The sequence below is a fragment of the Emydura macquarii genome, unplaced genomic scaffold (genome assembly GCF_026122565.2).
Source record: "Emydura macquarii macquarii isolate MOO-44397 ecotype Brisbane River unplaced genomic scaffold, CSIRO-AGI_Emac_v2 contig_3517, whole genome shotgun sequence".
Taxonomy (NCBI): Eukaryota; Metazoa; Chordata; order Testudines; family Chelidae; genus Emydura; species Emydura macquarii.
Genome location: NW_027133654.1, coordinates 7,276,827 through 7,302,571, shown reverse-complemented (window position 1 = coordinate 7,302,571; position 25,745 = coordinate 7,276,827). Strand labels below are relative to the sequence as shown.

General features: G+C 42.8%; 1 protein-coding gene across 1 annotated transcript; it reads left to right on the top strand.

Annotated features, from left to right (window-relative positions):
• The first annotated feature begins 1,991 nt into the window (after positions 1-1,991).
• Positions 1,992-17,275, top strand: CCSAP (centriole, cilia and spindle associated protein). Its single transcript, XM_067535832.1, has 3 exons — positions 1,992-2,430; positions 11,014-11,282; positions 15,959-17,275. Exons 1-3 carry the CDS (start codon positions 2,082-2,084, stop codon positions 16,130-16,132), a joined length of 792 nt encoding a protein of 263 aa, XP_067391933.1. The 5' UTR covers positions 1,992-2,081; the 3' UTR covers positions 16,133-17,275.
• The last annotated feature ends 8,470 nt before the right edge of the window (positions 17,276-25,745 follow it).

Below are 25,745 nucleotides of genomic sequence, written 5' to 3'. Positions count from 1 at the left end.
AAATTATATCTTTAAATTCTTCAGTTTTTATTAATCTAAAATGGTGTTAGCAGTAAAGGGAAGAAAATACTTTTAAATGTGATTTTTAACCTAATTGTGTCCCTTTAAAAGTAACATTTGAAAAATTCAGCCAACATTCACTAACAATAAAATGTTCTAAATAATCAGGAAACATAATTTTACAGGTTACCTGTAAGAGGCCTGCAGTGCAAAGGAAAAGAAAAATGTCTCCATTTCCAATCTAAAGTCCTGTGTGTAAAATTAATTCATCCTATTTACAAGAAATTCAGTTTTGCTATAGTATTTTCTGTAATGTGACAATACTATGCACTTCTGAAGTTCTCAAAGCACTTTACAAACCTTTTTTTTTCCTCCACAGGAATAGGCAATACCTAGGTAATAACATTCTGCTTCCCTAAATTCCCCCTTTAGCTTGAATTGAATTCAGTGTAGAATCACAATAGATAAAGATGGAAGAGATGTATTGTATTATGCAATCTATCCTGCTGCCATTATAGGATTATCCCCTATGTTTATTTTTTGTTGTTTTGACTAATCCATTTTAAAATGCTTCAAGTGCTGAGGCTAGGTTATTGCACAGTTTAATAGGTTTCACCATCAAAGAACTTTTTCAGTTAATTAGACTTGATTTTCTTAGCTTGCGTGCACCAAAATGGAAGGTTCCCCTAGCACTATTTCCTTTCTTCAACTTTGTATCCTAAACTATTGTTTTGTACTGCTGTATGCTGGTAATGGTGACTGCATTTCAGTCAGATGAAAGCACGTCTGTGAATCAGGACAGGGGAGCCGAAACCAGCCTACACCGCGCCGCCGAAAAGGGGAAGATTTCCTGGACTTGTCAGCTGAGGGTATCGCATGGCCGCGCAAGGGTGCCGCGGCGAAATATAATTGAGAAACACTGCTCTACAGGATTGGCTCCTGCTTAGTGGGGCTCACTAGATGCCCTCCTAGGCTTCAGTTCTCTCCTTTGACTCCCATTAGGCAATTTGGGGAGAGGGGGGAAAATGGTACTTTCCTAAATGCCACTCATTCATGGCACCAGACTGAGTTGTAGATTGTGCAGATCTTCATAATTTGATTGTTCCGCCCCTTTCCTACATGCTTTGATCAGCAGTGAAATAGTCAACAGTGTTGACATTGAAAGGAAAGGCATCTATCTCAGTTATTATCTCACAGAGGCGAATGGGGAAGCTTAATCCACTCACAGCGACTGTTTCCGATTGCCTGAGGACTCAGGCAGGCATCACTGCATCTTCTACCCGCTGTTCAAGTTGTAAAGATTTTCATTGCAATGATGATGGCAATAGCGAGTTTTAATATTCTTCTTATTTTAGTGAAAGCTGATATCCTGGAGAAGTTGGCATCATTTTGTTTTAAGTACTGGGTTGCCGACCTGGCCCGATTCCCCCCTGAGATTAGAATGAATTAAAGAGTATGTGAAAAGCAATGGGGCGACACAGAGGAGGGAGGCTGTAGATTGTATCCCCTGGCTCTGGATGGAGGGGGGTCAGGGAGGAGCCAGGCTGCCAGCTGCACTTCGGTTTGGTCTCCTGGGTGCACTGATCCGGCTTTGAACTCCATCCCCCTCCGCTATTAAGCAGGAACAGCTGCGAGTGCCCCTGGCATCACTGGTGCGGCTCCTGATCGACAGCGGGGGCATCTGCACGACTGTCCAGCGCCGCCCCGCCTCTGACTCGGCGGAGCGGGCGGGCTGCGCTGCTCCCTCCAGCCCCTAGGGGTCCATCCCCGCCACCGCCCCTGTGCGGAGCCGGCAGCGCGCCCGCCGGCCCGCACCTCCGCTCCACAGGCCGCCTTTGTGACGTAGATAGGGTTGGGGGAAGATGCGCAGCCGCCGCGGTGATTGGCCAGAGCAGGGCGAGGGCGGGCGCAGAACGTCGCTGTTTAGGTTTAAACGTTCCAGCGGGAGGGGGCGGGGCCAGCCCAGGCGCTGCGGGAGGGAGGTAGGTGGTGGCGGCGGCGGCGGCGTGCGCGCGGCGCAGAGCTCAGCGGGGTCTCCAGGCTCGAGCGATCCCCCCTCCCCCGCCCTGCCAGGCCCCGGCATGGTGCCCGCGCGGCCCCGCGTGAAGAGCGAGTACATGAAGCGCTTCAAGGAGCCCAAGTGGGAGTCGTGCGGCCCCTGCTACCGGGAGCTGCTGCGCTACCGCCTCAGCCGCCGCTTGCTGGAGCAGGCGCACCGGCCCTGGCTCTGGGACGGCTGGGAGCCGGACAGCAGCAGCAGCGCCGGCTCCCCTTCGCCCCCTAGCACCAGCCCCCCGGCCGGGCAGCAGCAGCAGCAGCAGCAGCAGGAGGAGGCAACGCCGATCGCGCCCGGTCCCGGCGGCAGCGGTGGCGCTGGGGAGCCGGGAGCAGCGGGGAAGGCGAGCCCGCCGGAGCCCCTGCGAGCAGCGGGTAGGTAGCGGGCGAGCCGGGCTCAGGGCGGCGGGATCCCGGCTCCGGAGGGGATGGAGCATGACTGCCCGCCCGGGGATTGGTGCTCCCTGCCTGTGGCATGGGGCCGGGAGAGCCCGGCTGGGAGGCAGGCGTGAAACCGGCCCTGGACTCTGCCAGGCTCCGTCGTCCAGAGCAGCCTCCAGCTAGACGGTGTTTGATTAAACCCCCCTCCCCTCCCCTCCCCGCATCGCTATCTGCCTGCTCCGAGCCTGACCGGTGCAAGGCATCGGCCTTCCTGCGCGCCCGCCCGTCGGTGGGCGAGAGGAGAATCTGGGACACTGTCCCCGCGGCTTCTCGCTTGTGGGGGCCCGGGCTTCCCGCCCCTCTGGTCTCTGCTCTCGCTTTCCGCAGCGGCAGCAGGAGAATCCATCATGTGATTTTTTTTTTTTTTTTTTTTTTTTTTAAACAGTTTAGCTGATGATCCCCACAAGGCATCAGTGAGGAGGATCCAGCGTTGGCCCGGGGTCTCTTGTCACACAGGGCAGCGAATGTTTTCAGTGCCCCACCCAGGAGGTGCTGGAGCAAACAAACAAAAACCAAACAACCCCCCCCCCCAACCCTCTTGTGGGTTTGGTGCCCCTGAAGGTTGGTTCCCGGGGCAGCTGCCCTGATTGCCCACTCTGAGAAGGTCTTGTTAATTTCACTCTTCTTGAAGCTGTCCCCAGCCTGGGCCCATTAGGAGGGACTGCCTGGAGGCTCAGGAAAATAACACTGCTTTGCTTATGCTCCCTTCTCATTTGGAAGGCTTTTTTTCTGACCTAAAAAGCATAATCCCATGTTTTGCTTTCTAAGGTTTAAATTCTGCAGGCAGAGCCTGTTTATGTAGGTCTCCCCACTTGACATGATAAGGTTCCTGCTTGCCAAGGGTGATACACAAATGGTTTTTTTAAGCCCCCAGGCTCAAGCTATTTCTATGTATGTGCAGCCTAGTAACTTGCTGTTCTCTTGGAAGCTAGAGGATCTAGCAGTTGATGCCTACTTTCCTAATTCAGTACTCTTTCATAAGGTTTCACCTTAGATTTCACAATACCCTTTACCTGACCTAGGCTAATCACTGTACCAAATTACCACACCTTCTTGCTGGCATTTCCAGTTGCTTCTGAGTTCAATTAAAGGTCCTGGTCCCATTATAATTCTTAAGGCGCTTGGACCAAGCTCCCTCAATGCCTGTCACTCCATTCCCAACCCTTCACCAAGACTTCTGGGCTCAATGAGGCATGTAGAAACGGGAAGAACCCAGAGTGAGGCAGTTGGAAGCAAAGTATTTTAGGTGTTAGTCCATAAACGGTGGAACAAAGATCGGCTTGTATTCTAATCTTCCCTCCTTCAGAGCTTGGTGCAGAATGTAATGTTGAAGTTTATTCATGATAACAGAAGTGGTGGTTTGGGATGGAATGGGGAAGTCCAAGTATAAGTGGTTGTACCCTAGGTTGTGGTCCACTCGAGTCCTTTACTTTTCATTTTACTTTATTTTCAGTGCCTGGCTACTATTGTGATTTATTTAGAAACCGCCAAAACTAGAAATGTGGACAGATTTAATTAAATTAAATATTTTTATTTGAAATAGAGAGAATAAATATTTTGGTTTGTGAAAACAATGAGGATTGGTGTTGATACTTTAAATAATTTTTTAGGGCCCCCCTCCCCATCGTCTTCCTTTGAGTCCAATCTGTAATGAAGTATAGACAATCCTCTAGATTATCCTAGCAATAGTCTTGTCTAATAAGACTACTAAAAACAACAGAGTGGGATGTTGAATTACATTGTATAATATTTTGTATTATATAATTCAGGTTAAGTGAGTGTCTAGTATGTTTCATGAACGCAATAGCCTTGGAAACTGAAGCTCACTGTGTACCTTATGGGCAGCACCTGTGCACATCTCCCTGGGCCGCCCTGCTGATGTGCCTTGCCTACCCTGGAGAGGCTACTTCTAGGGAGAGTGCTGTTGATTCTCATGCTCATTCATTCCTTGACTTCTGCCAAGATTGCTGGCACGGGTGTTAGTTGTGATGACTTGCTGTATGGAGCCTTGCCCATTATCAACTCTCGTCACCCAGTATTGTGTAGTAACTACTTTCTGTTATCACTGTACTGAATTAAAGCCAGTCACACAAGTGCTAATGTCCTTGGTGCAGACACTACAGGGCCTGATTCTCTGGGGTTCTGGAGCACTTGAATCTCCCATTGCAGTGAATAGGTACCCAGGCTCCTACAATACCTCTGAAAATCAGGCCCTGACACATATACAAACAAATAAATGAACTAAAATGTGAAACTCAAAATGGAAGATTTGGTATGCAAAAACTTAATAAGGAGTTATACCATGTATATAGATGTATTAGGGTAGGGGTGTCAAACATCCGGCCCACGGGCCGAACCTTTTTGATTCGGCCTGCATCCAGCCAGTTTTTTTGAGACGTGCTGCCGCCCAAAGTGAGGGCATTGGCACTTAGAGATTTCTCTGCCTACGGCATTGCCAGTTTAAGAGTCCGTGAAATGTCTTAAAGTGTCGATGCTGGACGCAGAGAAATCACTTAAAGCAGCAATGCACTCAGTCCGGCAACACGTTCCCCCGTGAAATCCCGCCGCTAAAAAGGGCTGATGCTGCGCCGCTAAAAAGGGGAAGATGGCCCGAAATTTTCGGCGGAGGGTATTGCATGGCCCCTGTGAAGTGCAGTTTGAGAATTTGGCCCGTCACCATCAGTGTGTTTGACACCCCTGTATTAGGGCATCTGTGCCATTAAGTGTTCTGTGTGGCAAAATGCTTTAATCACTGAAGTTTTGGATGTTCCTTTTAGCACTTCTTTTCTTAAAGCATTTTTTATAAAATGAAGGTGGCATTGAAATACCATGTATATTGACTGTAGATCATGAATGGTCGTGGCCCAGGCTAGTGGGAAACTAACCGGCATTTGTGGGACATCTTTAAAGAAACAAATTATGCCAATAACGATCATCCTGACTCACAGCTACTTATGTAAATTGTTGCTATGGTAGCAGTGTATCTTTATAATTACATAAGCAAAAAGCAGCAGCAGCAAGGAAGGCTACCTGCCAGTTATTGGAGTTTTGAGAATGTTGTATCTTGAGGGTATGTCTGTGCTGCACACCACAGATGGTGGCATGTAGGGTATCTGTAGCTACGTGCTGTAGTGAAAATCAGGCTGTGTTGACACTGTCGTGTGTAATTACACGTGGCAGTGAAAGGCTCTGGTACAGGGGAGGCAGTGGGGAAAATCTTTAGCAGCAGGGAGCTGTTCTGTGACCTGAGCCTTTCCCTGTGATGGGGTAGCTGCTAGAGGCATTCCCCACAACAGGACATCACAGTGCTCAAAATGGCAGTGTAGACATTGAAGGCATTGGTTGGACATGTAGAGCCGTGTAAGGTACATACCAACAACATTCAGGGTTAAGCAGTGCTTCAGTATCTACATTGCTATTTATACCTGTGTTGGGGGATGGAGGTCGTGTAGTATATGTACTCAACATGCTGCTGTAAGGAGTTTGCAGAGTAGACATACCCTTAGATTCACACCTAATAGCTTCCTGCCTTAAGCCAGGAGAACACAACTTCTAAAGTGGGTCTCTGTAGAAGCTATTCCATTAAGTTATCTATAGAGTTACATGGGGTAGCTGGCTGTCTGGTCATTCCTCACAGATGGATTTCAGGTGATCTTGATAGAGAGCTGCTCATCTTCATTGAGATCCCTCATGTATAGGATCATATGAAGATAAATCCTCTTTCCACCTTTTATCAGTGAAATAAAATCACTACTGGACATGAAGAGATGCTATGGGTTCAAGTGCCAACAATATATTTACATGGTTATATGTATCTTCCTTCAGCTGGATCAGGCATTACTGTTGCTCAGATGTCCTAATGTGTAGCAGAAATAAGTTCTTGGATGGAGATAGGTGGCTCAGATTTCAACCTGTGTAACACAGCACTGATTCAGTTGAGCAGGGGAAACAGTAACAGAGCGGAAAACATGACTGGGTCCCTCTGTAGCCACTCAGTCATGAAAGATAGGGTTGTGCAGCATCTCCATGATGGACTCCTATGAGGATCCATTCTAGCCCCTCTCTTTTTCAAGATGTATATTTATGACCTTCCAATAAGTACATATATGCAGATGACATCTCTTGCTGATGTGAGGGATGATCCATGATATCTAAGGGTCACTTAGCCCGGACAGGAATGTGCTGGCCACTTACATTAAGTGAATCTAAGGTGGTGGCCATAACTTTCCATCTGGACAATGGCCAAACCAATCAACCCCTTACAATTGGTATTGAGGATTGTTCATTCTCTTTCCAGCCAGTTGTCACTTATTTAGGAGTCAAACTGGACCATAGTCTAATGTCCCATCTAGAACATGTAAAGAAAAAGATCGCCTCCTGCACTGTCTGGATCCAGAAGCTAGCAGCAACCTCCTGGAGAGCAGAGGCAAATGTCCTACAAACATCAGTCCTGGCACTCATATTTGCTCCAGTGGAATATTTTGCAGCAGTAGCACAGAAGTTGGCATACACATCTTGTTCATCTGGAGCTGCATGCAGCCACCTGTATCATCAGCGGTTGCCCTAGCCACACATTAACATCTAATTTATATGTTTTGGGGAGCTATATGAGCCAACATTTTGAGATGCCATCATCTTAAAACTGCATGGAGGGTTATGATGGGTGAAAATGACTTGCCACACAAAAGGCTGACAATGGTTCCAATAGGTGCAAATAAACAACACACTTCCCATGAGAAGATCTGCCTGCCTCCAGAAGAAAATACACAACACCTGTGGTTCCTGCCGACTTGCCATGACTGACTTCACAACATCTGTTTGTGGCGGCTGTTGACACACTCATGTCCAGTGTTGCCAGCCCAGTGCTGGTGTTGGATGAACAATGGCATAACAGGGCCGACAGCTGTGTCCTCGCAGCATGGCAACAACTCTGGCATGCAGACAGGCAGGCTGACTAACGCCATACTCTGAACAGTTCTACAGTATATAATATACAGTAATCCTGAACTCCTACTGGTCACTCAGCTGACTTTAAAATATGCCTTATTTCATTCTTTGGTCAGTGCCTATAATTTTTGAAGCACAAGCAGAGAAAATTAGAAAATGTATGGAGAGGTACTAGCTACACTCTCCAGCGACTTCTCTTGAAAAATTTCATTTCAATTACAAGTGCTGTGTGGGTAGCTAAATATCAGCTCAGTGCAATAACATTTTCTTTAGTTAGCTCTTCCAAGCTTTGTGACTGACATCCACCCACACACTGCAGTTATCTGATAGTGGCTTACCAGGAGATGTGCTTGTTTATCATGAACTATGCAGTTGTTTTTGTTTAAGAGCTAAGACTGCAACTTTATTCATTAGGTTAGTTTTGTACTAAAAGTCTTGTGCCTTTTTGTATGGTTAGTGTGTGACTTGTGCATTCCTTGTGGTATGGCTAGTGTGTGACTTGTGCATTCCTTGTGGCTAGCACTTCTTGTTCTAATTTCACTACAGCAGCCCCATTTATGGGGCCACCTCCTCCTTCCTTTCCTGGTTCTTTTGTTTAGCAATCTTGTCCAAAAAAAAAATAAGTGTCCTATTTAGCTTTCAGTGCTGGATGGTTAGTGCACATGTCTTAAGATTTATCACAGCAGAAAGTTATCACGCAGGCTAATGTTCATCTGGAAGGGAACCTCTTAACACAAGAGTTGTGGAGTGCCAAATAAAGATCCTGTCCACATGGCCTTTTGTCAACTAACTTGAAAACTGTTTCTTTCCTTAACATGTCTGCATCCACATTACAAGTTAGTTGAACCATAGACATGTAGGGTTGGAAGGGATCTCTAAGTCATTTAATCCAGCCCCTTGCGCTGAGGGCAGGACAGAGTATACCTAGACTATTTCTGACGGGTGTTTGTCTAACCTGTTCTTAAAATCGCCAATGATTTGGATTCCACAACCTTCCTTGGAAGACTATTCCAATGCTTAAATACCCATATAGTTAGATTTTTCTGAATATTTAACCTAAATCTTCCTGGCTGCAGGTTAAGCCATTACTTCTTGTCCTTCCTTCAATGGACATGGAGAACAATTGATCACCGGCCTCTTTATAACCGCTGTTAGCATACAGAGTTTGAAGACTGTTATCAGGTCCCCACCCCGTCGTCTTCTCTCAGGACTAAACATGCCCAGTTTTAAACATTTCCTCCCTTTATCGTTTTTGCTACTTTTCTCTGGACTCTCTCCAATTTTTCCTTATTTATCTTAGTGTGGCACATAGAACTGGACACAGTACTCCAGCTGAGGTCTCATCAGTGTCAAGCAGAACAACTACCTCCCATGTCTTTCCTACAACATTTCTGTTAGTATACTCCAGAATATTATCCTTCTTGCCAATTGCACCACACTGTTGACTCATTCAGTTTGTGATCCACTGTAATCCCCAGGTACAGGTTAGGCAGTAGTACTGCTGAAAAGTTACTCCCCATACGATATTCTTTTCAGCTGTCAGGCACAGGGATCTGGTGTGGAGGTGCTGATGGCACTACAAGGGTCACTGATCGATACAGATTGGCATCTCAGTTTTCATCCACACTGCAAAGTACATCTACCAAATATGGCAAACTAGACTTTGCTTAAAGAATCCCCTGTTGCCTATTACAACATATGGATTTGTCAACACACTGACCTGCCCTGGTTTTATTAAAAGTGTTGTTCTTTTACTGGTGCAGTTTTTTGTGTAGACCAGGCCTGGGCTGGAGAATTAATCAAATATGATGTAGCTGTAGTTGGACTTAATCCAGAGTCAAAGTGGTTTAAAAAAGTGTTGGCCTGATAGTGCTAATCTGGAGGGTAGGCAGGGAAGAGCGACTGCTGTTGACTGTGGGATTGGATTCTGCAGACTATAGAAGATAGTCTTTCTTCCACCCTTGCCTTCTTGTAGCCTTCCAAGGTGACCTTTTATTTTTTTAAACTTTGGAGCCAAGTATGTTACCGAATCAGTTTCTTTTTAAATGTTCTTAAACGTTCCCCTCTCTCCTGTTGACTTCTCCAATCCATTAGCTACTCCAACACTGAGTTAGATGAATTCCCACATTTCAGATGGAGTTTAAAAGTGCTAAGAATTAAGAATAATGGGACACCAAATCATTTTGCACACCTTATCACTCTTCCTGGGCAGTTCATCATTGTTTGGCTACAGAGTTTGAGTTCTTAGCTTCCACGGCGGGCATATGTTTTCTCTGAGCAAGCTGTGGTGACAATTTATGGACGAAACAACCAAGCCTAAAAATAATTCTGTGGCTATTTCCTCTCATGTGACTGTTTTTTCCTGTGCCAGCAAAGTACCCAAACTTGTGCTAGAGTTTACATGCTCAGTGAATCATAAGCTTGCTTTTGAAAGATGGGTCCAATAAGAGCTCTAAAATATGGGTGTGTCTTTTTTTACCTTCAACCAGACACATTTTTAAACTCCTACAAATGAGCCAAAACGCTCAATTAAATTTTCCACTCTTGAAGGATATATATATTTAATGGGTAGGCCTCTGTGCGTGGTGTTGGCATCTGGAGAAAGAGGGAGTGGAAGGCAAGCTCCCAATCTGCTCTACAGCACAAACCTGGCATTGAGTGCATGAGTATTGGGGCATGCAGGGACCTGGGAGTGTACATGCATACACTATTAGATTAAGGCAGCTTCTGTCAACCTAAGTTTGTGGTGTAGACCAGGCCTTGTATAAAACAGGTTACTTAAAACAACATCAACAAAAAAAACAAACTGTCAGCTACCTGGAAAAAATAGAATGCTGTTGGCTTTGGCTGTTTTGAAAGAAATCTGCAGAGTGCAATATTACAGGCTCTGGGGGAAGCATGGCATAGTGTGTTATGTGGGACACTTAGACATAAAACACACTTCCCAAAATCCTGCTGACATTTAGCCTTTCCATGAATGCAGTTGGAAAAAGCATGTATAATCAGGAAGCGTGAAAGCTTTCACCCAGGGATTGTCAGTCATTTTTGGAAGGGTAAGATGCCCTTATAATGTGAGATCATATTTCATGTGCACTGATCAAATCTGTCACTATCTTCAGTAAGCCTGGCAGATTCTAAGTGCCATATGTCAACGTGTTTGTTGGCTATGTGGAAAAAATTGCAAGAGGATGATGGAATAGGTAGGCTAGGGAGTTGCTGGAAATACTGCTGATAGACTGAGTACTACGAGGGCCATCAAATGCTGCCAGGTGGCTTTGGTCACACCCTTTTATTGAGTGCACTTATTTAAAAATCTGATACTTGATGTCCAAAACTATAAAATGACTAACCGTACTCTTTTTATGTCAGTCTATGGCTCTAACAAGGAGATGTTTTGTATAAATGAGACTTAATGGGGTGTATCTGCAGTCATGTAACTGGTGGCTGTTTCTTTTCTTTCAATAAGACTTGAGGAAGAGATTGTAAACATGTCGTTCAGGTATGTATATGGATGCAGTCTTCATTGCTAAAAGTTCTAAAGCTAAATTGATTTCTAATTTTTCCCTTTAGAAAAAGAAACGGAGGGAGAAAATCAAGAAAAAGTTGCAGGACAGACTTCAGTAAAAGAAACTGACAAATCAACCAGCCATACAGAACAACATCCAAGTCGAAGTGCCTTGTCCAGTCGGAACGATCGAAGATCAGCTAAAAGTCCTCAAAGGACAGATGCAGCAAAGGAGCATAAACATCCATTTGCTTTATATGGCTGGGGAGAAAAACATACAGATACAGGAAGCCAGAAAACTCACAATGTCTGTGCTTCTGCTTCAGTGCAAGAAGTAAGCAAACATTAGAATATTTTTTACAGTTTAGTTTCTTCCCCACATCTATAGGGAAAGAGGAATAATACGTATTATCTGTAAATAAAATCCACTACACTTATTCTTAACCAGTAACAATGTTAAAATCTTGTTTAAGCTGCATCCAGGACTTCTGTGGGGGCATTAATATCTTGAAAAGCTTTCCTAGCTTAGTCCTGCTATGCTGTTTTGTCACTCTGTATTAGTCTGAAGGAGTGACACTTGGGAGTGGGGGACTGGGAGGCATTAGGTTTGAAATACCTAAATTCTCTAAAGCTCCAGGCCTGAATCCTGCAGGACTCACAGCCTTAAGTTTTGCAAGTTTAGGAAAATTGAGTTCCATGTAGAGTGTTTTCACTTAAGCAGAGGCTGTCATCTGCCCTATGCACACAAAGCTAAAATTTAAACAGCTAAAATCAGTCACTTTCTGAAAAATATTTGGTGCCCATATTGATACCGTGCAGGCCTGATCTTCAGGTAGTAATGAGTACTTGCCTTCTGAAACTCTGGCTGTTAAGAGGTGACAAATTGGACATTTAAAAACAGAGGCACCCAAAATCACTGATCACTTTAGAAAATCTTGCCCTAAAGACACCAGAATTGCTCTTTTAATAGATGGTTTTCCTTTCATTGGCTTTCACCTTTTGCCTCAGTGTATAAAGGCATACCATTTGAATTGAAATGTATATAAAGAATGTAAGGTTGAAATAGTATCAGTGGCTTGAGTTCACATATCTTCCAAGAACGTTAGAATTAAAAAAATTCCAGGAAATTGAGTTAAGGTGGCACTCTTCAAACAAGGAACATAACTATGTCCTGAGGAAAATCAAATTCAGTCATGAGCTTTATTTTAGTGGTGACCACAAGAACTAAAATGCCTTGGTCTTAACTGTAGAGGTTGTGCCACTTTATCATACAATACATAATTTTATAAACTTCTTACTATACAAATAGCATAATGAAGGCACATGATACCCTTCCCCTCTCCTCTTCATTAAGGGCCTGCTCCTGTGAGATGCTGAAGATTGGGTCCTGTTATCTATGTAGAAGCCAACTGTCCAACTGTCATTGGACACAGTAATGTCTCATTATAGAACTTGGATGGGGATTTTGGGGTGGGGGTGTGGGGACAATTGCATAAGAAGAATCAAATTCTCCTGTCTGAAGAATCCAAATGAACTTGGACCAATACTTTGGTACCATCACTAATTTTTCAAGCACACAGATCACTTCTGTATCTTCTACTGTAAGAAAAACAGAACAGTGAATAAGTCTATAGCTGTCTTTGGTTGGATCTAAGAATACTGCTGTATTTATCACACAGCTGAGGCTATGTCTACACAACAGAGCCTACATCTACATAGCCCCCTAGTATAGATGCAGCCTAGGCTGATAAGAGTTTTTCTGCTGGTGTAGGAACATCGTCACCCAAATGATGTTAGCTATGCTAACAGAAGCACTGTTCTGTCAGTATCGCTGTCTACACTGGGGCTTTTGTCTACATCGATGTGTCAATCACGGGTGTGGGTTTTTTCACACCCCGACTGACATAGCTAGAAGTTTTAAATGTAGATCAAGGCCAACTCCACTAACCTCAATAAACTGCCAGTCTCTTTCAAAAGGTTCCAGACTAAAATGACCAGTTGGTGCAGCTTCTGATTAATGCATAGTTCTTTCTTTTTTTTCCCCGGTAGCACTGAAATAACAGACAGACACAGTGGATGAAATTATTGTACCCCCATGATGGGAACGCCATGAAAGAAAGTCTATCAGAAGCGGGCAGGTAGCAGCAAGTGTCTCAAAGCAGGCAGACAGGTAGATGAGCTCCAGTCTAGAAATGACATAAGTGGTTCAGCTATTGATGAGTGAGTCCCTCTGTATCACTCCCTTAGAAACTGAGTAACATGAAGTGTCCATTTTTTTGCAGGCTAGTGTTTCTGGCTAGTAAAAACGTTATGTCTGAATAACAACTCGTTACTCCAAAATGGTGAAACTGCTGACTGTGGTAACACAACGTCTTACAGAATGGCTGACATTGACCTTCTTCTTTTGGCCTGGCCCCCTTTGTTCCTGGTTCACCCAAACCACCTGCTGAAGTCAATCGGTGTTTTGGTGCACAAAGACTAGGCACTACTGGGGGTCTCATGTAATTGGAGTATATCAAGGCTTGATGTCCTGTGACAGTAGATTATGGTTATGGCTATCCTGCATAGTAAACCTGGGTCTGTGGACCTGTTCCTGTAGACCTGTTCTTTTCCAAGCTCACACATGAATGTCCGTGTGGCATTGCTATGTGAGTCTCTCAGACCTGAGTTACCCCAGAGTCAGACATTGGGGGTTTCTGGGGCATATCCCTGGTTTCTTAGCACTCTTGGTAGCTGTGGTCCAGGGCTTGGTTCATGTGTATTGTGAGGGGGCATCTCTGCCCATCCCATCCTGTGGGACTTGACTGGAAGCCGTTTTTGAGTCTGCATGCTTCTAGCATCCAAGTCATCAACTTGGATCCAGCACTGGTGGAAGACCTTGTCCAGCTCATGCTTTCTCTCCTGTTTTGGGGATTGGGCAGAGCATCTGTGAGATGCTGATGGATGTTTTGGCTGCAGTAATTGTTCTACAGAAAGCATCTCTCAGCAGGGGGTATCTCAGACATGGCAGCTGCAACCTGGCTGAAGCCGCTCATGCTTGTTGCCATAATTGCAGATTTCCCATACCTAAGGACCACAGGCACGGATTGGTGGGATCACATTATCATGCAGACCTGGGATGACCAGCATTGGCTCCAGAACTTTTTCCATGAAGAAGCAGATGTTTCTGAAGACTTATGATCAGCTTGTCCCAACCCTGTGGTGTTGGGACACCAACATGAGGGAGGCTGTCCCAGTCCAGAAGTGGGTTGCTCTAGCAATCTGGAATCTGGCTACCTCAGACTTCTATAGGTCTAAGGCAAATCGGTTTGTTTGGCAAGTCAGTTGTTGGGGTTGTGATGGCAGAGGTTTGTAAGCAATCAGGACAGACTTACCCAAAAGCTGGCATAAACAATGTTTCTGAAATAATTGTTGGCTTTGAGAAAATTGGGCTTTCCAAACTGCGGGGGCTAGTGATGGGACTTATGTGCCTATAATTGCTCCACCGCAAGGAGCACCTAAAGTATGTATATCGAAGGCCCCATCGTTCTGCAGGCCCTGGTTGATCAGAGGCAGATTCACGGACACCAGCGTGGGATGTGGCAGAGTGTCTGATGCCAGGATTTTCCAGAGAGATCTCGACCTTCAAGGACAAGCTAGGACATTTATTCTCACTGAACTCCATTGTTATAAATGGAGGCACGGTCCTCACTGTTCTAGGGGAACCCTGCATACCCTCTTCTGCAATAGCTTATTAAACCATATCCTGATTTCAAAGAACCTGGCAAAAAAGGTTCAACTGCACGCTCTGTAGCTGTAGAATGTGCCCTGGGCAGATTGAAATCCCATTGGCCTTGCCTTTAAAACTGTTTGGATGCCAGTGTCATCTGTGCCAGCCTATTGTGGCATGCTGCGCTCTGCACAATATCTGCAAGGACAAAAGTGAACAATTTTGCGAGGAGTGGACTCAAGATACTGCTGGATTACTGAACTAATATATACAACCAGAAGTGCATATGGTTTTTACTGGGGCAGAATCCACAGTTGCAACGGAAATCAGGGATGCTTTGTTGGCCCACATAATGGGTTTGCATGGTGCCATGCATGAAGGGGAATGAAATAGTGTTTGTAATTGTACAGTTTCTGGGTGTTGAGCATCTCTCAGATTTTTATGCATTTATGTTCTGCATTTTGTAAACTGTTCATGTACCTTATTACACAATGTGTGACTCACTGTGTTGAAACGGAATTTTTAATGAATTTTATTAAAATTGGCCATGTACAGTTTATAGATTACTGTGGTGGGAGTTCTATTTTAATAAATGTAAGAACTCGCTATTGAAACCTCGTGTGCAAATGAACACTTCATTTTAAACATGCTTAAGAATAGGCAATGTAAAAACCAGAAAAATGGACTAGCTGCCATTCAAACCTCCAACACAAACAAAATCAGTGGGCAGTGCATGTTAAGAAATGAAATGGACACCAGTGCAAAAATTCACTCTGCCCTCTGCCACCAAAGCAGTTTCACTATTTCTGGGTGTAGCTTGTCTCTTCTCTGGCCTTCCTGGTGTGTTTTGCCGATGAAGGCTGCAGCTGGAGTGGAGGAATTCCAAGTCTTGCAAATGCAGGAAATTCAGAGTTGAGGTTACACTTAGCAGATTCCAACATGTTAAGGTATAGAAATGCAAACTCAAGGCTCTTAAACAACCTCAACTCTACCTTGGAGTGAAACCAGAGGGGAGAAATATAGGGTGGGTGGGTGGAGAATCCTAAATATTGGAAGCTCAGTTTCATCTAATCTGAGAGTATAAACACTAAAATTTCCCCCTTTTGTGATTAGTGACAGCAACATATATACCAGGATGTTCTATAATTAATTTCATTGGAATCCTTAATGTGGAATCAAATTGTTCCCTCTGTTGGCTTGCAGAAGAATGAAGGTTGAGGGCAAATAACAAACTTTGCTTTCTTGAATAAAAATTAGACTTATTCTTTCCACAAAATGGACTAATTTTAATCTCTTGATAGATTCATGAGTCTGCACTACGAGCAAAGAACAGAAGGCAAGTGGAGAAAAGGAAACTGTCTCAGAAGCGAGTGCGCTCTGCAGATGTGGATCGAACCCGGAGAATAAAGCCTTCCCCGCCAGATAATCCCTGGATGACTGAGTACATGAGATGCTACTCAGCAAGAGCTCGGTGAATCAAGACTTGCTTGGACATCTCTCTAAATTAAAAAATATTTGTATTAAATCAGGACATTGGTGCAAACTACTTATGCAAGGTTTTTATAGGGGGTTTCCAGCAGTCTTACAATGTTTGTTTGTATTTTGGCTACCTACCTCATCAGTAGGGCATATAGATGGAGCCATAACATTTAAAGATGTTTTTAAATATAGTTCCTGAAATTTTTAAATATTTCTCCTTTTATGAAGTCTTTTAAGAGGCATTTCAATGGACCTTTTGAGACAATAACTTTAAAATACTGAAAGTCTTAAGTGAATTTTTACAAAATCTTTTTTAGAATTGGTTAACTTCACAAACATTCAACTACCCCTTTTTAAAAAAAGGAAAAAAAAAAGTTTAACTCCCAAATCATGTGGTCGTGGTGTCGGAAACCTTTCATAGGGTGTGACGTAGATGCCATTGCATTATTTAAAATACTTGATTCAACACTTCCACCAAAATACCATGTAAATTACAATATCTAACCAGGAAGCGAAGTGGCTCTGGTACACAATAATCTGACCCAATGAATATCTGCCTCAGGAAGACAGCTGTTAGAGGTTGTCTGGTTATATATTGGAGACTTTTTTTTTTTTTTAAATGGATATTGCTCTAAAAGTTCAGTAATTTAATACGATTCAGTTATGGCGCCTTGCTTTCCAAGCAAGAAGTCACAGGGTTGATTTGCTATTACTGGGACTATTACACCAAATGACTGATGTAGACAATCATTATCTGATGACTGGTCAATAGACAGTTAGTTGCTTGCTGTACCAGTATTGACCTGGTACCATCATACTGAGCTAGTCAACACCCATTTTGTGCTTAATCAGTTGGATACCAGCCTATCAATTTAAGACCATATATATTTCAAAATGTACTTTAATGAATCAGCTGGTATCTGGTTGGTGAAGTCTTGTTTATTTTTAATGTTTGTATCTGGAGAGTGCATTTCACTGGTATGTATTCCATTTGATTTAGTATGGTTAATAATACTGTGTTAGAGGCTTTAGATTTGCAGAACAATTTCCATCAACATTTGCAAATGAAGTTTTCAAGGGGTCATATCTGTCGTGGAGCCACATTCATAACTCCTTATCAAGGGGAATGAAAATAAACCCCTTAGCCACAGATTTCATTAGCCTCTGTTACTATTTTTACTAGGTGGGTCTGGTTTTTTGTACAATGTGTAGGACTGCCACTAATTGATGTTGGATCCTCAATTTGTTTCTTTACTTAGCTGTTCTAAACGGAATTCTTTCAGTTTGGTAGTAAATGTGAGCTTAAACAGATCCTTGCAGTAGTTACACACTTTTTGAGATCTCTTTGAAGTGTGGTGGTGGTGATTTTAACGTAACAGTTTTGAGGTTCATTCTTTTACACGCTGCTTTAGTGATCACTGACTGCTTTTGACATAGTTTGATCACACTTAATATTTCAGACTTTTTAAAACAAAACTTTGAAAATTTGTTATGAGAAATGCTATGATATGCCCCTGTTGGAAGTAAGTGTGTTAATGCATATGATCAATCTGCTTAGCTTCACTGTAGTGATGTGCAGAAAATAAACAAATGGCAATAAGTAAACGAGTCCAAAAATCTAAGGTTAGTAGTAATATAAGAGTTGGTGTGACGAAGTTTGGAATAGCCAGGCTTTCCTCAATGAAAGACTGACTGAAACTAGCCAGACTGACTGAGCAAGCATGGCTTTTATATTTAAAGGGATACTATTAGGTTAAATATTTTGAAAGTTATATGTCACTCATGCCAGAGAGATCATTAAAACTGACTTATTAAATCCTTCTGCATTTTAATAAAACTAAATCATGGCATCGTTTTCTGGCTTTAAAAACTTCTCACATAATAAAATTACAAAAAGAATCAAAACATCTAATATTAGATTTTGTATGAATTTCTACAAGCCTAGCCTTCCAAAACTAGTCACTAGAGACCTTTTAATAGACAAGGTCTTTTCAAATCTAATTTTTTTTTGCTTTTCAAAACTAATTTCAATCCACAATTGAGGATATTCTGTCATTTTATTTCTAGGCTAGTAACACTGACTAAAATTGAGATTCTTAGTAGATCTCCCCTCCTCCAGATCAATGCCTGGTGTTGAGGACATCCTAGTCCATTGTAGGCCAATTTTTTCCACTTAACTGAGACAGCTTTCTACCATCTGGGGCCTCGTTTACTTTATCTTTAGATGGATCTCCTGTAAACATGGTCTAATTTCAAATGCTCTCTGCTGTTCTCAGGGTTACTTTGTCTCCCCCCCAGACAGCAAAAGCTCCAGTAGCAGTATACTAGCGATTGGATAAACAAAAGTAGTGATGTCTGTTTTCCACTGCATTCACACTGCTTTTGCCTGGAACATGGGCTGCATCTCTGACTTTGCTGGAATATTTTGAAGTACCTAATGTTCAGTCTTTTTATTCCATACTTTCAGTGCAGATACCAAATCAGCCAAACTACTTCTTTCGTCTTCTAAGATTTAAAGATGGAGTAGATTTGTTTAAATATCCTATGGGGTTTATACTCTAAGCTACAGCATCAGAGTATCTCTGTGTTGACAACTTTTGTTAAGGGATTGTTCTGCTTTCACCCTCTGGCCAAGTTGGTCAGTAGCTGTTCCTGTCAAAACTAACTTGCTAAAGGCAGTAGTGACACCTAAATCAGGTCACATGTCTGTCAGTTGGATTGTTGTGCAGTACCAGATTGCTGTGGCTAAAAATAGCACTGAATTATGTGCATGGACTAACTTTTTTTTGATAACTGGGTAAAGCTTGAGTTGAGAGGCAGGCTTTTTCTGGAGATGATTTTTTTTTAATTGAGAAAGCTGCTGATCCTTATCTGACTCTGCAAGATACCATTTTGAAAGTGAACACATCAGTCATGATACCTGAGGACGTATTTTTAAAGGGGCCTAACCCTGACTACTTTGAGCTTGCCATCAATTGTGGGTGCAAATTGTGCTTGTCTACCCTTGCGGCAGTGTGTAGGCTTTGTTGCAGTGAGAGGCAGGCTGCAACTGCACTCACTGGTGTGCAGCTACACACAGCAATGAAAGGCTCTTGCAGCAGGAAGTTGCCAGAGCTTTTCCCTGCTGTCTTCTCACCGCTAGAGCCTTTTTCTGTGGTGGGGAAAGGCTCTGGCAGTGGGACTCTACATAAAATAGCGGTGTAGGTATTAGGAGGCTGGCTTGGATGTGTAGAAAAACTGGTAGGACACCCTGTTCACCTAAATTGTGCCTCACTGTCTGCACTGCTATTTATATCTATGCTAGCAGTGTCTGTACACTGCATGCCACTTAGGGTAAGTCTACACTTAACTTGCGATCATGACTGATAACAGTCCCAAAGACAGTTTCTTAAAACATATGATTTGCAGTTAAAACAGCTTTTAAATGAAACTTGGTAATACAATGTTGGAGGAGAGCTTGCTTTTCATCAAGACTAACGTGGAGAGCAAGAAACTCCTATTAAACATCTATAATCGTTGAGCTAGTTACAGCGATGTTGCTTTAGAGATGCATTCACTGAAGCAGATTGCTTCTTTGGCTGAAAAATTTAAAAACCTAGTTAGACTAAATGTCTATTAGTTTAGGCAAGACAGAACCTTGTCTTGTAATGAGTTGATTTTCAAGGAAAAGTAAATCTGCCAGCTTAATGAACCCTCATATTTTAGTTTTGTTACTTTTAAAAACTGATAAATATTTCATAGGATTTTTGCTAAGTCTTCACTTAAACTCTGAAGGATTTCCCTTAATGTACAAAATGCTGTCAAGCATCTGGTGAATGAAGTGAAACTTCATAGGTTTCACTAATATAATGCTGCAGGTTTGTCAACTGTGCTGAAGTTCCATGAAGACTAGTTTGGCGTACAGTGTTGCAGTCAAAACTGTAAACGAATGTCTTTGTACAATAGAGTAGCATGCTTGTGTTCAATCGTGCAGTCACATCTTCCTTGCACCATGTAATTAACTTTCAGCATAACAACTATTGAAGTTTAAGATACTGAAAGAGACATTGTCTAGAGGTAGAGAGCCAAATTTGACTTATGAACAGTCCTGTATTCCTAGTAACTTGTTTTGACCCACCTTAATTGAGGCAGCAGAGGCATACAAACCAGTTTTTCCTTCTGGGGAGAGTACATCTGCCTTGACCTATATAAAATTTATAATGTAATGCACTGGCACTGAAAAAAGCCTTTTTGAGTTTGACATATGGTGAGAGTGACTAAAAGTTGTTAATGTGAGGATCTACGTGCAATGAGTTGCTGGTTTCAGTCCAGTTCTTAGATCACTGGTGCACTCCGCAGCAAAGCCATAAATGGAGCCGGACTCTCAATCCTCCAGCTGGCTCCTCTAAAACGAGGGGCGGAAGGGGTGGAAAGCTGCCTCATGCTGTTTTGTTAGCTTTTGTGAGCACTAAATTCACTTTAAAAACTATGGAGAAAATACCATCTAAGCTTGAAGCAATATGTGACTTTTTTAGAATGTTTTTAAACAGTATTTGTTTTTAAAGCTTCGGTGTTAGTGTTAAATACAATGTAAGGTCAACTTGTACAGGTGAATAAAATTGAGTGAATGTGTTAACTGACTTAGTCTCTGATTTTTAAACAACTGGAGACAGAAGGTGGTGTGTGCAGCTTTGTGAAGGTAACAGCCTTTTCAGTAACCAAGCACCTATGGACTTTGCAGGCCTTGAAATGAAAAAAGCCTATTGCTTAGATATGTAAAAATACAGTAACTTTGGCCTCAGTGCTATCTGGCCATCACCTCTGTACTCCCTCAGACACCAGATCAGGAATATTGATTTTTTTTTCTCCCCCACAGCCTAATATAGGTACTAGTACAAGGGGGGAGGGGAATATTTTTTGTTCCCCCCATTGTCTGCTGGCCACTTAACAGTATTCCTTGGAGAACTGAGACCCTGTCTACACTTACCTCTGAGATTTGATGGGAGTTACGCAAGCTACGCAAAAACTGTGCAGAACTCCCGTCGACTTCTCTGCTCCTTTTCTGTGTGCTGTCTTCACTGCACTGTGCTGATGGAAACAGTGTTCCTGCTGATGTTACACCACTTGTGAAGGTGGTCTTAGTACATCAATTTCTGGATCAACTGAGCGGGTCTTCATTGACCACTCAGTCAATCCAGACCAATTGATCTGATGGCAGCAACTTTGCTGGAGTCAGTGTAGGTGTAGCCTTAGATTCTACCTTTTTCTTCCTCCTTGCTGCTGCTATTCCCCCTGCAGTTAATGTGGTGTAACATGATCAACGGCATTTCTTCTTCTGAAGAGGACAAAACTCGCTTCACTGCTCTGCAGTGTTCAGGGTGGATGGGGGTCCCTGTCACAAGGGCAAGAACAAATATTTCCAACAGTAATTTTGCCTGGGTTGATAGTTTTGTCTGCCACAGCTGTTGGTGCAACATGAGGTTGAGCTCCAGAAAGAAAAGGCTGCACTAACCTGCTTAGCTAAGTGGTAGTGCTTCCCCCGGCTGCCTACTGTCACTCAGGCTGAGAAGTGTCACTTTGGCTACTTGCAGAGAAAGAGGCTTGGGGTGGGATAGCTGGTAGCAGAATCAGGGCTATAGCTATGTCATTTTCCAACAAGTTACAGAAATTTGATTATGCAGCTGAGTCAGACAAAGGCCTTGTCTACACTAAAAAGTCTGTTAAGTCAACTTACAGGCATCACATGAATTACTTTCCTTCTTGGGTCAGTGTTGGGTGTCACTAGGAGACCCTCAATAAGAGGGGCAGTGTGGGGAGCTGAGAGCCCTGTGGCCATGATAGGCTGCTGGGTAGGATGTGGGGGAGAAGGCAAAGCAGCAGCCCCTCTGCTGTTCCTGAACATGGTGCCTTATGCCCCTGCTGGAGCTGTGGGGCACAATTCCAGAGGAGCAGGCAGCTAGTGAGTTCATGGGAGTTTTGGGGCAGGAGTGTTCTGGGCCAGAGGTGGTGGGACTGCCTTCCCCTTCACCCAGTTTTTCATTTTTGCCAGGGCTAAGCCCTAGCATGTAAGAGCAAAGACTTCACAGCAGACTTATGAGCTAGCAATAAATAAATTACAATGATTTGGATGTGCATATTTGGTTTTGCTAAAGCTAAGTATTAAGAAAATGTGATAGAGCAGGCCCCAGTAAGAGTTGATGGCTGCACTCTGAGACTACCAAAGACTTGGTCTTGAACCCCTGCTCTAAAGTCTGTGACCAAACAAGGGAGAAACAGGATTTCTCCAGCTCAGAGGGAAGGTTGCTGTCTAGCTGGCTCCAATGTAAATTAAGCAGTGTGGAATCAAAACAATGGAAATCCTATTTTCATGAGACTCAGCAGGGGGATGGAGACTATACCCCAGGACCCCTTCCAGCCTCCTCAAGCAGGGTCAATGGCCTTGTGAAGACAGCAGGGTGTCTGTACCGTACAAGGCAAGAGAAGCTGTTGTCAAGGTTAACATCAAATAATACAATTTTGAAGGTTTACTGGGCATTACTAAGCAGCTAAAGCAGCCAGGGCTCCTCTGTGTGAGAAAAGTGGATCTTTGAATTAAGGGGTGGTGAAGTCTGAGAGTTGAATATAGGAGATGTTTTGTGGTTCAACCTACACCACTCAGGGATTGTGGTAGTGCTTGCCCTGCAATCCTGGGTGCCTTAACTGCTCTGCTGCTGTGGCTCACAAACTGGCCTGTAGACATGCAGGTAGGTCACACTAGTAACTTCCCCTACCCTGTTACTGTTTGCAATGTGACACCAATACCTCCCTCCAGCTCCTGGATTTACCTAAAACTCTGCTGTGTCCAACCAGCTCTTGGAACACAGTTCTTTGTTCCTTCTTTAACAAGCCAAACAGGAGCTTATTTTGAGCACAATCACCTCCCTTCAATCAAAGCAGTGGGATGGTTTGGACTAAAAAAGTAAAACATGTTTATTCAACCAAAAACATTTTTTAAAGTACATTCATATGTAACATTGTCAAATGCTTGCTCACCATTGCTGGAGACTAATACCTTGGTACAGATTTTAAAACTTTAATATATACACACCTATCTATACAGATGTCAGAATATTAATGCCCAGTGTGACACTGGCTGTCAGCTGAGATCTCACATGACATTGTTGGTGAACTAGAATGTACACGAGTCTCATGAGATTTCTGTTAATCGCTCTGGCCCTTTCTTGCCCTGACCAGGTTCTTGGCTCATATACACCTAAAAGCTACTTTAAGCTAGTGTTGATTCTACTTGTTGAGGAGAAGTTATTAATGACTTGACCACAAAGATACAGTGGTGTAATGCCAATGCCTATGCATATCTCACATAGTGGGTAAGTGGGTGATGCAAGTGGCAGTGGATAATAGGACCAGTGTAGGGATCCTTCACCTCAGCTGCTCCAGAGAGTCACCTTATCATCCCCCTGCCTCCAGCAAGAGAGATTTGCTTGTGCTTAACTGGGTGTCACCTCCCTGACACCACCAGCTTCTAAACCACCCCTCCCCAGACTGTATAGGCTATGGCAGTCTTTACTTTGCCTTGCAGGTTAACAGATGTAGCCTAGTCCCAAGTTCTTTCAAGGATCCAGCCATATTGTTCCCTAGTACCCAAAATGCTGTCCTCAAAGAAACCGTACACAGACCAGCTTGTTTGAGTCAACTCAGGCTCACCTACTTGACATTTATAGCAAAAACACTGTTTATTATCAAAGATCAAGATTTAAGACATGGAAACAAGGATTACACAGAAAACGACACAAGTTCCTAAAGTCTACATTTAGACTAAAGGAGCTTGTCTTACCCCAACTGTCCTTTGCAGCATTTCCAATCTAGGCTCTTTGGGATTCCATTTTCATGAATATAAACACAGTTTTCCTCCACACACTGGGTGTCTTTGCCTTTCCTTTAAAATTCCCTAAAGTTCATTTTCCGTCCTCAGTGATTTAATCCACAGGAGGTGGTCTCTCTCTGCTGTCTTGACTTTATGTAAATAGGGTTTATATTGTGCTGGCTTACACTACTAAATTTACACAGAGACAGGTGACTATACATCTTTTGTCTGGCAGAAGCCTGTAAGTCTACCCTGCCTTGATTCAGTTCTTTAGGAACATTTTCACTATCCATACATAGGTTTTTGTAAAACAATAGTGATCAGCATGATGCTGGCTTTCATTTAAGACCTCACATGACATCAGTTATGGATAAATACCATGAAAACAATGTGCTAGATGTAGTAAGACTGTCAGATCTCTTAAGAGTTGCTGTTATAACAGTAAACCCTGTGCCAGTTGGCACCAATGGGTCTCTATCACAGTCTTTACAAACACTGAGTTAATCTTCACCCCTGCAATGATTCCTTGTGTCAAATGGGGATTAGGCACAGCATAACCCCAACTGTCAACTAATTTTAGCTGCCCAATTTAAGATGTCTAAAAGGCTTGGATTCCCACCTCTCTCCCCCAAGTACTTTTTCATAGCACTGTTCAGACCTCCCATTGACTTTAGTTGCAGATGAGTGCTAAGCTCTTCTGCAAATCAGATCCCAGTATCTCAAACAGAAAATTAGGGACACAACGAGTATCTACCAGTGAAGTTTGGTTTGAATTGCCCAGCATCCCATAGTACTTCAGTGTCAGAAAAATAATCCACTTCTCCAGGATGGAATTCAACTGCTTTATCAGACCAGTCTCACTGCAGTTCTGCCTCATTCCTTGAGCTTAAATTACCTTTATTCAGATTAATTTTTACATGTGTCATATTAAAAATGGTGAAGGATGCATTTCTTATTTACTCCATCAATCCTTCACTTGTAATTTGTGTCAAGTTCTATTGGGGTGGCAACTCAAAGTAAATTAAACAGCATTTAAAGTTATTTAATATAGCTACCCTAGGTGTTGGATACTTAAGAAAAAGTTTCTTGAAGTATAATAAATCAATTAGTGCAAAACATATTTTGATAAACAAAGGAAGTATTAGCTGTAGTTAGTGAATTGAACTGATCACTCTGGCCAAGATTTTAGAACTAGTAGATTTCTTCTCACACCTAGTTTTTATTCATAAATTGGAAGAGGAAAAACAAGCTCTCTTGCTTTTTCAGCTCCCAATTGGTTTATTGACTTTGAATGAAGAAGTCATTGAACTGAACTTGTTGAATAAACTGAAATGAAGAATATATCTTTGCATCAGCAGAAGTGGCTTCTGCAGTTAAAAGCTGATTTAGCACTTCAAACTCTAGTTCCTGCACTTAGCCAGTGACTTCAGTGAGGTCAGAATTCTCTTTAAAATTTGGCAACAAACAGTTTCACTAAATGTTTTTTGTATTTAATTTAAATGTTAATACATTAAGCTTAGGCCTTTATCTTCAGTTGTCAATTTCTAATTTAATTTGAAAAAGGGTTATGTAAAAGGTTCTGTATTTAATTTAAATAAATCTGATTTAAAATAATTTTAAAAAATTGATTTGTATCCACTTTGGTGCTAGCAAAAGGGAGTTGCCTGCAAGGGGGTCTGTTTCACAATTGATTAAAAATTAGTTAAACCAGCACTGCACTTGATAGAGGTCCAAGACATAAGACAACTCATTACAGAACACCTATG

Excerpts from the sequence above, each read along its gene's own strand:
- CCSAP (XM_067535832.1), top strand. The coding sequence starts at position 2,082 with ATGGTGCCCGCGCGGCCCCGCGTGAAGAGCGAGTACATGAAGCGCTTC. Across the intron at positions 2,431-11,013 it reads GGAGCCCCTGCGAGCAGCGG|AAAAAGAAACGGAGGGAGAA; the intron begins GTAGGTAGCGGG and ends TTTTCCCTTTAG. Across the intron at positions 11,283-15,958 it reads CTTCTGCTTCAGTGCAAGAA|ATTCATGAGTCTGCACTACG; the intron begins GTAAGCAAACAT and ends ATCTCTTGATAG.